Source organism: Pholcus phalangioides, unplaced genomic scaffold (genome assembly GCF_987345545.1).
Source record: "Pholcus phalangioides strain wild (caught in Gottingen) unplaced genomic scaffold, Ppha-v1.0 ptg000011l_1, whole genome shotgun sequence".
Lineage (NCBI taxonomy): Eukaryota > Metazoa > Arthropoda > Arachnida > Araneae > Pholcidae > Pholcus > Pholcus phalangioides.
In genome coordinates, this window is record NW_028301604.1 from 33,560,619 (window position 1) to 33,576,671 (window position 16,053).

The 16,053-nt window shown below is 35.8% G+C and overlaps 1 protein-coding gene across 1 annotated transcript in view; it reads left to right on the top strand.

The window, feature by feature from the left end:
* The window catches only part of kra (basic leucine zipper and W2 domain-containing protein kra), a 236,988-nt gene that overhangs the window by 122,258 nt on the left and 98,677 nt on the right, over nucleotides 1-16,053 (top strand). The window contains exon 7 of the mRNA XM_089239488.1: nucleotides 1,653-1,762. Within this exon, the coding sequence (XP_089095614.1) occupies nucleotides 1,653-1,762 (110 nt within the window). The remainder of the gene's footprint in view (nucleotides 1-1,652; nucleotides 1,763-16,053) is intronic.

Genomic DNA, 16,053 nt, shown 5'->3' on the forward strand with positions numbered 1-16,053 from the left:
GTCATGTGGAAAATTTGTGAAACACAATAAAATGCTTTATTTTATGCTGCTTCTGTCCTTATTGGTTGTCCTCACTTTTAGCCTATCTACCGCCGGTGATTTTCATGCTACAGTTGCCGTTCGAACGCTATTTAGGGTTTTTCACAATGGAGATCACATTCCAATACAAAAAACTTGGTGTTGCCATTTGATATTTTCGAAATTTTCTCACTGTAACCGTAACTGTTAGAGTGACACTTGTTTTCCATATCATTCTTGAGCGCATACATCAAAATACCTTATGCCAAAATTTCATTCAGTTTCTGTGAATGGTATGATAGTTAGGGGCCCATATGTCGGGATAGTTTTTTTATAATCACCCCGTATTTATTTTCTATGCATTATTTGACGTCTTGTGTTATGGTTGACATAGAAACTGGATAGAAAGGTTCACAAGTCCAGGTAGCTTCAGGTTCGCTGCCTTTCTGGCAGCCTCAGTTTTGGTTATACTGGAGCTATCAGTATAGAATTCGGGAGCTCCAGTAGGGATGTTATCAATTACGTCAGCAATTTCATTTCTTCTAGGTATGTGAAGTGTGTAATTTTTAATAAAATTTATTTAGTTTGGAAAGGAATCTTTATATAGGCATCAGTAGAGAAGAAATTTCTACTTCATTCAGTAGACAGCTGTCAAAATCGTTATTAAAGGAGGAGTTTGCATCCTGTATAAGGTCTGTTGCATCAAGTAATATTTTTTTCAAGCCTGTACATGGTCTTAAAAGCTTCTCCTTGTAGATACCATTTTAAAGTGGCAGTATCGAGAGCAATATAAGGAGAGCTGGATAGAGCTCCCATTATTAGGATACAAGCTATTCTTTGCACTTTTTCTAGTTTGATAGGTTTTTACTAATGCCCGATGCCATACCACACATCCATAACTTAGCATTGGTTGTGCAATAGTGATGTAAATCTTTAGGGTTTAAGCCCCAGATTTAACTAAGTAGGCTATTCAGCTCTTTCTTGAATATGTAATTTAAAGAGAGCTTAAACCCAAATGACATCCAAATGCCCTCGTCACATATGGTTAGTTCTTGTCCCTTGAGGGTTAGATTTCAAAGTTCCCATTTCTATGTTCCATGTAAATATCACTTGTTTTTCTCCCCATAGAGAATACTAGTTTGTGTTAATCACAGAAAAAAATTTGAGCCAGATTCCTTAATGTGGATTGATAAATCTTGCCTTTGGATGAGTGACTAAATCTTGCCTTTGGATGAGTGACTAAATCGTCTTCATGAGCTTTTATGAGTATATCCTGGATCTTAGTAATTTACTGTCCAATCACAATCTGTCGGTTGTTACCTGCTGCGTAAAACCTTTCACATATTTCACAAAGCATGTTGAGTTAGTTGCAAACATAGCCCAGTTTACAAAATATACATAATTTCCTTTCTAATAATTTTTATAGTGAATTAATTTGATTTTAAATTATTTGCGTATCTTTGTGGTAGCTAGTTTAAATAAATAAAGATTATGTACAACATTTGTACATATGTTTTGAGTTATTCTATTCATTTTATATAGTTCCTTTCATTTATAAATAAAATTTGTCTTTTAAAATTCATTGCTATTTTCATTTAACAAATACTTGATTATAGTTTGGTTCTGTGTATTAGGGATTGCATTGGAGTTCATCATTGAAGTTTTCAAAGCATGGCTTGGTGAAAAGGATAGTGCTACTGTATGGACTTCTCTTAGAAAAGCTGGATTAGATACCCGTTTGATGGTAAGACAAAGAATGGCTTGAATATTCATAGTACTTTTTTATAATTTCGCAATTATGCATTACTTTTATATTTTGCGAATATTACTTAAAAAGACGTGCAGAAATCCATATTTCTTTTGGTGAAGAAAAAATTACAATCTCGAGTGCAAGAAGGTTCAAAAGACCAATTTATGCACAGCAATAGTTTACAATGTGCATAGTATGCTGTGGTGTTTAGATTGCAGTGAGAAAAGTCACTTCTAATTTATGCTGTTTACAAGCTGGCAAGGCAGATCATCAGAGAAGAAAATATATTTCTGTTAAAAAAAAATGATCCAAAGAATTTAAAAAGGTTGGATCGTGTGTAAAATTTAAGCGAAACAACTCGCAAACACTATGCAAAAATCTCCTTAATTCTCATTCTTTAATTTTTTTCAACTATGTTTGATATTCTGATTCTAACAAGGATATAACATACAGCTTACATTGAAAATATATGTCTAGATCATGGTTCGTACGGTCCTTGAAAACCTTGAAAAGTCTTTGAAAAAAAAAAAAAAGAGTTCATTTTCAAGGCCTTGAAAGTCCTTGAAAATAAATACGAGTCCTTGAAAAAGAATTTTTTTTTTAAGAATTATGTGAGAGTCCTTGAAAAATTTGTTTTTTCCGAAATAGTTTTCGCCATTTTTTTTTTTTACTTCGTAAGTGACGTCCTTAAAAAAGTGCAAAGCACAGGGAAAAAAGCCTTAGTAGCCAATAACCCTGGATAATTGGATTTAAAGCACGTTTTTCCCCATTATTATAAAGCCGGGTTTTCGTAGGAGCAGGTTTTTTGTGCCGCGTGCAAAGTGAATCGCCCAGCGTGACACGCCGTCCACTCACCAATAATAAGAAAACAAGTTCGACTGTTTTCCTAGAGAGCGCAACAAGCCTCACACGGCAGTGTTTTACGTCGGGCGTGATTGGCCGACTGTTTCTGGAGGAGTCAAATGCGTTGTGCGCCACTCGTTTTACCGATCTTCTCTTCATTTTTGTTTTCTTTCACTTCCCTTCATCGAGCTTGATCAGTGATGGTAACTCGTGGGAAATTTCCCATATTCGTGGGAAAAATTGGCCAAAATTGGTCCATATGGGAAATTTCTTGGCGTTTGTGGGAAATTTTGAAATGTGGTCAAACAAAAGAATTTCTGTTGAAAAAAATATATAAATGCCAAATAATGCTTTTCTAGTGTAAAATAATTGACTACATATTTCCACCGATAGATGGCAGCAAAAATTTCGGAATGTGTGGGAAAAATTTAGTCAAAAGGGAAATTTTGCTTGACGAGGTTACCATCACTGAGCTCGATGCTTCCCTTTAAACCGGAGCATGCAGATGACAGAGTAGCTGATAGCAGGGCCGTGAGCTGATGCGCCACGGTAGGAATACACAAACGCGTAATGTGATTATGTAAAACGTTTCTGTCGACGCGAAATGATACAGTTATGTTCATGCGGCGCCAAAAACCTATGTTGGAATGTTTTTTGCCTTTTTATTCTCTGTGCACGTGATCTTTGTTGTAGAGATATTTAATTTTGAAATAAGGGCTTTCACGTGAATTTCAGTGTCATGATGAATGCTTAGTGTTTTTATGCATTGATATTTTGTTTTACCAATGTTTAGTTTAATTTAATTTTTTGTCATCTACTAATTGATATTTCTAAGGTCATTTTCAGTTTTTATTAAAAAATTAGTTATATCGTCATCTTCCATATACAGGGTGATCAGCGAATAAGCCCTTATTTCAAAATTAAATCTCTCTACAACAAAGATCAATAGAATTATGCGGTAAACGTTACACTTATTAACAAAACTGTAAGAATGTTGTACAGAAATTTCGAAAATTTAGTTACAAAAACTGTTAACAGATGGCACTCTGCGCTGAATACTCTTTCTCTGAAAGGAGTCTAAAACAAAAAAAAATAATAAAGTCAAGCAGTCTTTGCAATCAGAACATATGAACGGTGAACAAAATGTTCACCGTTTGTAACAATGAGGTGGCGTAAATGAACAATGAAATTTGACATCACTTCTTGCAATGTCTCAACGGAAATGGAATCACATGCAACACCAATCAACGATTCAAGCTCATCCAGAGTAGCGGGATTGTTTCGATAGACAGTGTCTTTCAATGCGCCCCATAGAAAGAAGTCACAAGGAGTCGGATCGGGAGAATATGGAGGCCAATCTATTCCTGTCTCAGTAAATTTCAGATTATCTAACGCAATTACTCTATTCCCAAAGTATTCATGAAGAAAGCGAAAAACTATCTGTTAGATGTGGTCAAGCCCCATCTTGCATGAACCAGTCGATACCTGGTCGATCCTCCAACGCTAGATGTGTGCTGACAAATTGTTCCAAAATTGTAACGTAACGCTCAGTAGTAATCGTTTCTCGCATGAAGAAGGGGCCAATAATGCCTCTGGTGCATACCGCAGCCTATGCAGTAACTTAAGGCAAATGCAGTGGTTTCTCTTCACACAAATGAGGATTTTCGGAATCCCAAAATCTCCAGTTTTGTTTATTTACGAATCCATTAAAGTGAAAATGTGCTTCATCTGTGAACCAGATGCAGCCCACATCAAATCCTTCGTTGTCAATCATTGTGAGAATCTTTGGACTTGGCCTACGGGTGTTTCCATACAAAATCCTATTTCTCAATATTTTTTGCGTGCTCGTGTACTTCTGGTAGGTACTCTGTGTAAGTTTTTTATTGGTGCCTTCCTGTATGCCAATCTTGACAAATACCATTGACAATTTCTATAACACTTTCTTAGGCTGTTTCAGGAACACCATTCAGGGTTCGCACATCCTTACAAACTCCTAACTTTTCATTTCCCTCTGGAAGGGCCCTTATAACTCTTTACTTTTTGCACCCAGGCCTGAAAAAATCTTTTTTTTTTTCAATGAAGGGATGGTCTTTCTTGGAATAGGCATTCCCCATGGTGATGAATAGCATTGTCTAGAAAAATAAGAGGAAGCTTCCCCCTAATATAAAGAGGAGGAAAAGAGAAAAAGAAACACTCTCTCCCATTATAATAGGAAATGTGAAAGCAGGGGATGGGATTGGAACATCCAATGGTTGTGCATACCTGCCAACCATTACGATTTAGTCGTATTTAGTAAATTAATACGATTATACGCTTTTGCTTCTAAAAATGTGATTTTTTACTGAATCGCTAGTTTTGACGTGTTTTCCTGCCTATGTCGCAAACTGGTCAGTGTTGGAAATCGATGGTTCGTAGAAGGACATCACTCCGCTGAACCAGTAGCCGAAAATTCCCTCGTGCCCAGTGGTGAGAAAGTTTTTGAAGTTTTTACTTATGCTGTGAAACGAGGTCTTGAACCTCCTATATTATTCGGTATATTGAGTGCAGACCTTGCAGCTTTCCTATTTTTGCCGCAATCGTCTTTTTTTTTTACTGCATTTCTCTCCTACTATTCCTATTTTATCGCTCCTTCCAATTTGCTTACAGCCAATATCTGAGTACAAAAATTCAGAGAAACTGCAAAATGTCACTGCTTTCTGCAGTTTTTTTTGACGTGTTTTATGTGTTTTATTCACATTACAACTCGCTACTGAAAAAGAAGAAAGGAAAAAAAAAATTCAGTTCCACTGCCACCTTAAAGTGCTAAAAACTGAAGTCCAGTGGGGAAAGGGAATCTGTTTCGCAGATTGGTTGCCGTAAATAAAAAGGCAAAAAAAAAAAGGAACAGGCTCTATCCACACACAAGAGATTCCATGAGAGAGACAATGGGGCTATCTCTCCTGGGATCCAGTAACGAGTGTTCATCCTGAAGCCAGGTTTTCCTGGGAATAGGCTTGTTGCGCCGCGTGAACCTAACTGGATTATTCCGTGTCAGCAGAAATGAGTTACATAATGACGTTACGCATTTGCGTTTACCAAGCGTGGCGCATTGGCTCTGGACGGCTAGAGTAGATGATGCCAGGGTCATATACTATATATCCGGTTTGAAGGGAAGAGACACAACATGAAAATGAAGGGAAGATTGCTGTGTGAAATGCGCGGCACACAACGGTCAACTCCTCCAGAAGCAGTCTGCCAATCGCGCCCGACATAAAGCGCTGTCGTGAGCCGTATTGCGCTCTGTAGGAAAACAGTCGTACTGCTTTTCATATTGATGAATAGACAGTGTGTCGCGCTGGGTGATTCACGTTGCGCGCGGCATAGGTACAAATTCCTAAACTTACCTATCTTTGATAATTTGTATTTCTTCATCAGTAGCATTTTGCTAATTTTTTACCTGAGGAGAATTAAATACATCTTTATAGTTCTTGGGAATCTTCAATTCTACTTGGTTTGCTTCTGGAAAATTCTGCATCATGCTTTGGGTAACATTGTATTTACACAACTCTGAAAGTTTACCTGATGAATTATCTTTACCACTAAAATTAAAAAGTTCATTTCTGAACTCTATACCACGTTTCACACAGTATCTCTTTATATCATGTGGGGATCTAAATCTTGTTTTTGTCTTTTCAATATAGTAATAGATGTCTGTCCTTGATTGATCTTTCCTCAAGACAGCTTTTCTAATCCATGGGATTGATATATAAGGAACTAAATTTTTTTCTTCCTCTGTTCAAAATTTTGTTTTGTGTGTAACTTTTGTTAGATCTGGGTTAATTTTAGTGATGAATTCTGAACTTTCAGATAAGTCTATTGACTTAATTTCATCATCTGAGTATGAAATGTCATCTATTTCGAAGTTAGCATAACCTTGTTTATTAGATAGGTCATATTTCCTTTCAATTGCTTATTAAAGTTAACATTAGCAGTTTCAATCATTCTGTGTTCATCTCTTAACCAAATTCTATAACCACGTGTTCTTTTGGCATATCCCATCATGGTTCCTAAACGTGCTCTCATGTCTAGTTTCTTTCTCTTTTGTTTTGGAACTCTTACACAAACAGTACTGCCAAAAACCTTCAAATGGGATACTGTTGGTTTGTTCCCCCCATATAACTCGAATGGCGTTTTTGTTTGGTTCTTTTGACATGTTTGGAATAGAGTCTAAGTAAAACAAATTACTGCTTCTGCCCAGAACTTATTATCAATATCTTTCAGCATAGCTTTAACACCATCCAATGCTGTTAAATTATAGCGTTCACTCACACTATTCTGTTCTGCGGTGTAATCATTTGTCCTTTCATATCCTATTCCCTGATTGTCTAAGAATTTTACAAATTCATTATGGCAAAATTCCATGCTATTATCTGTATGAACAGTTACTATTTTCAGATTTAGAAACCTTTCTTGTCTCAATTTTACAAAAAGTTGGAAAACTTCACCTTTTCTTTTCATTGGGAAAACAAACACTTTTCGAGAATAATCATCTGTTATAGTTAAGAAATATAAATTCCCTCCACAAGATTCAGTAGGCATTGGACCACATACATGTGGTCCATGGCTACCATGTGTAATAATTCCAAAGGTCTACTAGATCTAATTTCGTCAATAGGTTTGAAAGGTTTTCTCTTGGATTTTGCCAGTTTGCAACTAACACATTCTTCCATAGGATTATTTAACAATGTTAACCCTCTAACACTTGCAAATAATGTATATTCACATGACAAAAACGTTTATGCCAAAGTTCTATATTATCGTTAATTCTTGCAATGGAATTATACATTTTTTCTCTTTTTTGACATTTGTATCAGCAGATATGTTCTTGAAGTTATTTTAAGTTTCACAACTGTTTGTTATCAATTCATTAATGTTAAAATCCTTAATTGAATTACCATTAAGATCATACATTGGCCTTAGAACATACAAATCATTTTTTCTTATACCATAAAATAATTGTCCATCCTCTGGTGTATAGATGCTAAGTCTCCCTTTACAACCAATAAAATATGCACCACATTTTTCTAACAATGAACATGATATTAAATTGCGTCTTAATTTCGGTGAATATAGTACATTACATATTTCAATAGTAACTAATTTTCCTTTCAATCTTACATGGAAAGTTGCATCACCAATACTTACTATTGGGCCTTCAACTCCGCCTACAGCTAAAACCATATTTACATCTTGTAACTCCTTGAAGTTAGTAAAACGGTCTTTGTTACAAAAATGGTGAGTTGCTCCACTATCTAAACACCAACTAAATTTATCCATATGAAGTTTAGCATGATTAAGCAAGATTTCAACATTTGACTCAAATATTGGCTTATCTTTTACATTATATTTTTCTTTGAAACTTTTACTAACACTGGTTAAATCTTTCTTCTTATATCTGTTTGAAGGATTTGGTACTTTTACATTACAATTAAACCTTCAAATGTCCTAACTCCCCACATCTGTAACAAGGTCCAAGTTTTTTAGAATTGGTCATTTTTCTTTTGATCTTTAACTTAGTTTTGGCATTTGGATTTCTACTGTTACATTTAAGTTGCCCCATCTATACTATTCTCAAAATTACTCATGTTTTTGTTAGCTTGTAACAATCTATTTTCTTCCAATGCTAGCTCTTTAGCGACTTTATCAAAGAGGAAATCTTTTTCAGTCCATCTATATATAGTTTGAACTATTCCTGAAAATTCTTATGGGAGATACCTTATCAACTGAAAACTCTTGTGGGAGATACCTTATCAACTGAAAACTCTGATATAAAGGTTCTAATGCATGTCCAGCATCTTCTAATCGGTGAAAATACGGCTATCGGTGAAAATACGATGTCTAAGATCCCGATGACCTTGATCGGTAGCAATTCCGATGAAGCCGGCGATCGGTGAAAATACGATGTTTTAGATACCAATGTCGAAGATATTATGGACTGCGAATAGAAGTTTCCGCTTTAAAATTATAGTTCGTTTATCGTTGTCGCAAATGCAATGAGAAAAATGTGGGCATGTTTGCACAAAGGACTTTTTAACTTTCCAATTCAAAAACGTAACTTAACGTTTATAATTTCCGATCTGCACTCGTGGCTTGACCCATAATCCTTGTTGGCAAAGTGTGGTTATGCGCGAATACAGACAGTAAGAATACGAGAATAATGATCGGCAAAATAACGGATTTATTTAACGACAGCATATTGATCTCCACTAGAAATCATTGAAAACTAAAGTCCATATTACGTCTAACATGTCTTAGTATTATGTTTGCGTTGTTTCATAAGTTAAGAACCAGAAAAACAGGATCCCAAACAGTTCATATATACACACATTACAAACATGTGTGATCTCGTTATGATTTGCATGACGGTTGAGTGAAAAAGAAATAAACCTAACAACCTGCTAGTAAAACCCGGCTTTTAAAAGTGACAGCCCCAGCCACGTCTGGTTTTACAGGAGGGGGAGCCGATCAGCCGCTATAGCTGAACCTATTTTTTTTTAACCTTCAGAAAATAACTTTGGAGTATCTTTATGTAAGGGGTCATTCAAGTATTACGTCAGCATGGATGGGGGATTTCCGATTTGCTGACTTGACAGGGGGGGGGGGTTGGATGATTCTTACGTCATCAACCACCCTTTATAAAAAATATAAAATACTCTTAATGGCGTCTTACTCTGTGCACGAAAAATGAGTAAAACTTTTCACTAGTTTGTGGGCACCTGAACTAACATTCTCCCTATTGAGTCTCCTACAGAGCCACTCTAGTGATCTTCAAATACTTAGCGGATCCAAATGTTCTGGAGCTGTGCCACACGTCATATAAGTGATCCGTGATTATGTCGCAGATCACTTAAGTAATCTGGGAATGTGCTGCAGATAACTTGAGTGATGTAGAACCGCACTGGTGGCAGGACTAGTGCTCTAAAACTTTGTCACATGTCCAGGGATGGGATTGCTGCGCCATTAGCAATTTCCTGCTACATACTGCGCCACAACGTTGATTTTCCGAGAAAATTTGGCGCTTCTGCGCCAATCGGGGTTCTCCGAAATTTCACTCTTCAACTTTCGCTTTCGATGATGTCATTTGAATCATGCTGTGATGTCAACCTCGGCGTTGCTACTGTGACTTATAACAAACCTTTGTGTATGTTCCGGTTTTTTTGTAGAATTCATCAAGATAACCGGTTCTCCCAAGGTTTCCCATATTTGTGTGTGAAAATAGTGCGTCCGTATTTCAGATTCCGAAAACTCGCGTTGTCTCCGATTGATTAAAAAATCTAATTTCGAGCTAAAAAAAGTTAGGGTTTTTTTAACCTATCGGAGACGACACAGGTTTTCGGAATCTGAAATGCGGACGCACTATGTTTGCACCATCGAGCTGGAGGGAGTATGACGTCAGCGGTTTTTGCCTTGGCAGTGCTGAGAACGGCGTCCGCAACATCATTCGTCGGAAGATCATGTGACTCTGTGAGAACACGCACAATCCCCCGTTATTTTCTTATGGCATAAATAGGAGTTTAAAACAATAAATTAATGAAATAATTTCAGCATCGATGAGATAATTCCAAAATTAATGAAATAATTTCAACATCGATGAGATAATTCCAAAATTAATGAAAGAAAATTTCTAGAATTAAATAGATAATTTCAGTTCCAAAATAAATGAAAGTGATAATTACAGCATTAATGAAAAATAATTCTACAATTAATGAAGGATAATTTCAACATTGATGAAAGCGATAATTCCAAAATCATAAAAGTGATAATTCCAGCATTAATGAAATATAATTCCAGCATTAATGAAATATAATTCCAGAATTAATGAGAGAGAATTCTAGTTTTAATGAAAGAGAATTCATTTTAATGAAAGAATTTTAGTTCTCCAAAATAAATGAAAGTTATAATTCCAGCATTAATCAAAGATAATTCTGTAATTAATTAAAGATAATTCTGTAATTAATTAAAGATAATTCTGTAATTAATTAAAGATAATTCTGTAATTAATTAAAGATAATTCTGTAATTAATTAAAGATAATTCTGTAATTAATTAAAGATAATTCTGTAATTAATTAAAGATAATTCTGTAATTAATTAAAGATAATTCTGTAATTAATTAAAGATAATTCTGTAATTAATTAAAGATAATTCTGTAATTAATTAAAGATAATTCTGTAATTAATTAAAGATAATTCTGTAATTAATTAAAGATAATTCTGTAATTGTTGAAAGAGAATTCCAGAATTGTTGAAAGAATAATGAAACAGATAATTCAGCATTGATTCACAAGTAAGGAGTCCAGATCAGACTCATCTCGACTGCATCAAATCCAGGAAGTCCTTTCAGATAAATGTTTTGGTGAAAGCTTTGTTTCTGAAAGAAGCATCAGAACTTTTGAACGGCTTTCTTACATTATTTGAAAAAGAGAAGCCCCTCATACACATTTTGTATGATGAGCTACGAGCTCTTGTTAGAAAAATTATGGCACGTTTCCTGGAATCTGAACATATTCAGAATGTTAGAATTGCTGAACTTCAGAATTCAGCTATAGAAAAAAGTGAAAACTGGAGGAAAAATGTGGTTTTTGGTGCTGAAATAGAATCCAATCTTGCTGAGTTGGGGGAATGTTCTCAACAAAAAATTTCTATTAGGTGCTAGATCATCAAGCATCTTGCTCAAAGTTTTACCTTTTGAGAACACCATGCTGGAAAAAATGAAGTGTTTGCATCCCATTTTCCAACTGGAAAACTCTTCATTATCATGTATTAAGTACATTTTTTCAAAGCTACCGCAAGTTTGTCCTTCGGATACCCCTGTTCTCTTGGATTAATGGATTTCTCTGCAGTGTGAAGATATACATGCGAGTTATCAAAGGTTAGATAAGTATTGGGGATCTATATTTGATCTGAAAAACTTGGATGAAAGTGCAAAATTCAAAATTTTGCTTGTTCTTGTCAAAGCGTTATTATGTCTTGCCCACATGGAAATGCAGACTGCGAGAGGGGCTTGAGTGTAAACAAACATTTCCTGCAACATAGATCAAATCTTTCGATGAGAAAGTATCAATGGCATTAGGCAAATAAAATCTTATGTACAGCATTCTCAAAATGCTAAAGATATTGATGTCGATGCCAATCTTCTGAAAGCTGTTCACAGCTCGCATCAGAAGTACCAAGACAGACAGCACCAAAAAGCTTTTCATAAGAAAGTTCCACGACCAGATGAGAATCAAAGACTAAAAGCAGAAGAAAGGGAGTTGGAAATTCAGTTATCATCAAAAACTATGCCGAACACTGCAGAGAAAATGATAGAAGTGGGATGAAGAGAAAAAACTTTGTAGACATCGTAAACACTGAAAGAAAAAAATGTGTAGTGTTCTTGAGAAATTGGAGGAAAACAGTCATGAGTCAACGAAATGTCATGAGGTTTTTTTTTTTAATGTATGCTTATTTGTTTGATTTGTAAACTTTTACATTTTCTTCTTACGCCCAGCTTGGATTATGACTAATTTTTACGTCCCTACAAGTGGATGCAAGTTTTATCAAACATATAAAACTGATTTTTGACGCCAGAACCCTATAACTGGTTAAAATGTTCAAAATTGAATAATCTGATTATCTCGGTTCAAAAAAATTTCATTTTTGACAAAAGGTAGTAATGATTCTGTGCACTGCTCCGAAACACTAAATTTACTGCTCCAAAACTGCTCCGAAAAGAGTCAACAGCAATCCTATCCCTGCATGTCACTCAAGGGATCGCTTAATGTGCCACAGATCGCTTAAATGGTCTGGAATTGTGCCACGAGTCACTTAAGCGATCTATAAATGTGTCACTTGGTTCATTGTTACAAAAATAGATTTAAGGACAGGCTACATATGGGCATACCGCAGGTCAAGGGTTACCAAGGGCTTAGATAGGTAGGGTCGCAATGAATTTCTTGAGCAATTTCGGGTTCTTAGCCTTCAAATAGCATTGAAATTAACAAATTGATTATAATAACATATAAAGATATTTTGTTTTGAAATTGTAAAAAATATTTTGTGTATTAAAAAATAAATTTTTGATCATCTGGGAGGAAGCCCCCAATTCAGATTCCACCAATAAGCGTTAGGAGGAAGGGGGCAGAGCGCTGACAGGGGGAGGGTTAGAGTTTTGCTGATTTTTTTTCTAACAAGAGGGGTGAGTTAAAAATTGCTGAAAATTTGCTGACGTAATACTTGAACAGCCCTTTATTTTAAAGCATACATGTGCTCAACACATGGCCTAAATGTGGCCTGCCTCAAGTGGCGCCGGTATACTTACAGATGAATTAAGTGGCTCATGGCAAATTCTTACTTCCATTGAGCGGCCCGCGGCACATTCCCAGATTGTTTGAGTGATTTCCGGGGGAGGAGGGGGGCCTTTCAATCCAAGCACAACTCGGGTCTATTACCATCTATGGGCAATTTACTATCTAGGGAGTTGTGCTGGAAGTGTGTGTGTGTGCGCCTAACAGTCTGAGTGCATATGTAGTGTTTGATTTTTTTTCAGTGCTGCCATCTATATTTCAGAAGTGAAGTTAGTGATGCGTTATGATTGAATTACATTTGTACTCCTTTGTAGGTCTCTTGCTCTCTATGGAGAGACTTTTTAAAGTGGAGATCTGCTCACATTCGCGCCTTGAAGTTGGGAACCACAGAAAACCAGCTTCAGCCTTTTGTAATATTAGCAGTAAAATTTTGCTATAAATCAATGTATTGGGCCCATAAAAAAAATTTGCATATTTACTTCCTGCTCCTTGCTTGGGGGCTCTTGGATTTTAGTCGTTGGTAAAATGAATATGAATTACAATTTTTTGTGGTACTCGTGGGTTGGGGACCCTCATGAGGGAAGTTGACCCATTTTGGAAGGGTGCTTGATGAATCTCATTGGTTTTTTTGTTGCTTTAAGATTGTAAAATTCCTCAGTAAGCTGGTGCTTTCAAATGGCACTTTTCATATCACTCTGATGAAGTGGGACAAAATAAACAAGATATGATGTGAAGAGAAAAAAAGGTGTTGCCGCCAAAGGATGCAGGAAGGCTTTGCCCCTTCTCCCAGTATAGCTATGTTCATAAACTTTTCTCCAATATTTAATTTTTGATAAAAAAATTTTGACTCATTCACAAATGTAGATCATGTGAAGCTGTCATGACTTATAGAAGAAAAAAACTGGACAAGTTTTCTTAAAATTCCTTTTTGTGGCTTTTTTGAGAGAAAAAAAAAACTGTATAGAAAGGATTTGATTGTTATTTTGTAGCTTATGAGCATATTTTCATAAACAGTTTACAGTGATTTAACTCTTATTTGGTTTTCATCTGCCCATTCTTTATGGTCATTGTATAATTTTTATCATGTGTATATATTGTTTATAAGTTGTATTAATTGCATTTTTAATTGGGTTGCTGTGTTTTTGAAATATGACATCCATATTTTTATAGGCATCTTTTTCTCGGCCACCTCGTTGGGCATTTTGCCTGTTGTGGCGTTGTATTTGTATCTCTCTCTGGTAGAAGTGGCCAAAAACAAAATTTATTGCAAACTCAGTACATCACTTCCGATTTCTTTAAATCATTTTAATACTATATACTACCGCAACTCTCTTCTTTCTTACTACACTTCTCAATACCTAATCTTGATCATTATGTTCTGTTAGTGTTCGAATTTGTGTTCTCTTGTCGCTTGTTACTCGTGTATACAGTCACGGCATATCTCTTCCTTTTCAGCTGAAATTCCTACCCATCATACCCTTTATTCTGAAAGTTGAAATCTTGGAAACATTGAAATAGAAATTAAAGAAGAAAGACATTTAAATTAAAATCAATTCACATGTGGGCTTTTTTTGTTTTTCTGTGGGCTTCTTTTATTGTCTAGTGGTGTAATTTTTTTTTTTCAGAGGAGGTGTGGCCCTATGACTCCTTAAAAAGTCCTTACTTTTCATTTTGAAAATTTTGTATGAACCCTACCATTGATCTCAGTATTATTTTTCCTGCTCCTATTTTCCAAGTCGTTTACTTTTATTTTCAGCTCCTTCATTTCATCCTTCACGTTTTTATTTTCTAGTTTCATCTCCTTATTTTCTTTGTCAATTCACTCTATATATATTTTCATGTATTTAATTTTTTTTTTCAAGTTCTTCCATGCATTCTGAGTTGTAGGTTATGGCTTTTACTAGCCCACTCGTTTCTTTGCTAGTATGTTCATATTTTTCCTTCAGATCTTTGATGGATTTATTAAATGAAGCTTTCATTTCCTGTCGAAGATCTTGAATAATTTTCTGTATTTTATCCGAAGAGGGGCTGGAATTAGCTCTATCCGGGTTGATATCCTTCACATACTCTTCTTCCTTGTACAACTGGCTTGACAGAGAAAGAGGTTGTGAGGTATATGGTCGCTCCAGAAGTCGTCTTCTAGTGGGATGGGTGCAGGTGTCTTAAATGTTTCTAAAAGTTTTTTTTGGCAAAAAATTAAAACTCTTCCATGGAAAAGGTGTTTTCTTAAAACAATTCCCCCCCCCCCATAATGGTCTACATGAAAGTATTCTAATGGTTCTTCATGGGGGGGGGAGATTTCTTATTTATAACAATAAATACATTCATCTGGCTTTTGCTTTCTTTTTCTCCACCCATGCACTAAGCTGTAACTACTGTTTGAGATCCAGAGACTCTGCCTAAGTCTCTGATGTACTGAGGAGAGAGGTTGTGGGAGAGGGTTTTCTTATAAAGGGTAAGAAATATATAGGTCTGACTTGTGCTTTTTTTATGCTCCACCCATAGCTGCTAGTTGCTGCTTCAGCAACTGTATAAGATCCCAGAGCAGGAAGGACACAAGTTCCTATTATTTACTGATGCTCTGTAGGTCATTTCCTGGCTTCACTCTTACATCCTTATAACTTATCATTCCCTTCACGTTAAAGGGATGCTCATCAAATCTCTCAAGAGCAACGGGTAGAAGGAGGGATGTTGTTGGAGAACACCATGCTATGGGGTATCAGCATCAATAGTGTTGAGTAGGCCAAGGCAGTAAAGGAAACTTCTAGAAGCTCTGCTGCCACCGAAAATGGTTTGTTCCCCATTGAAGGGAAAGTTTTCATTTCACTTCTTAATTTGAGTTTTATGCTTGGTTCCATATGGATCACATTTTGAAAAGAAGTTCCAACTTCTTTTGAAACCTCCATTGGTGAGGCTACTGTAAAGAAAAGGAAATGATGTCAGAACTTCAAAGAGAAATATCATAGGGTATGGCCATGTCTAGTTTGTGTTGTGAAAAGAAAGTTATGCTTATTACACTGTGTGCGATATTGAATTTTCTGTAGCTCATGGTGGGCATGATGACTGTAGGTATCATGTGGCTTGTAAAATGGTGAAACAAGTTCCCTAAATCTTTCCTCA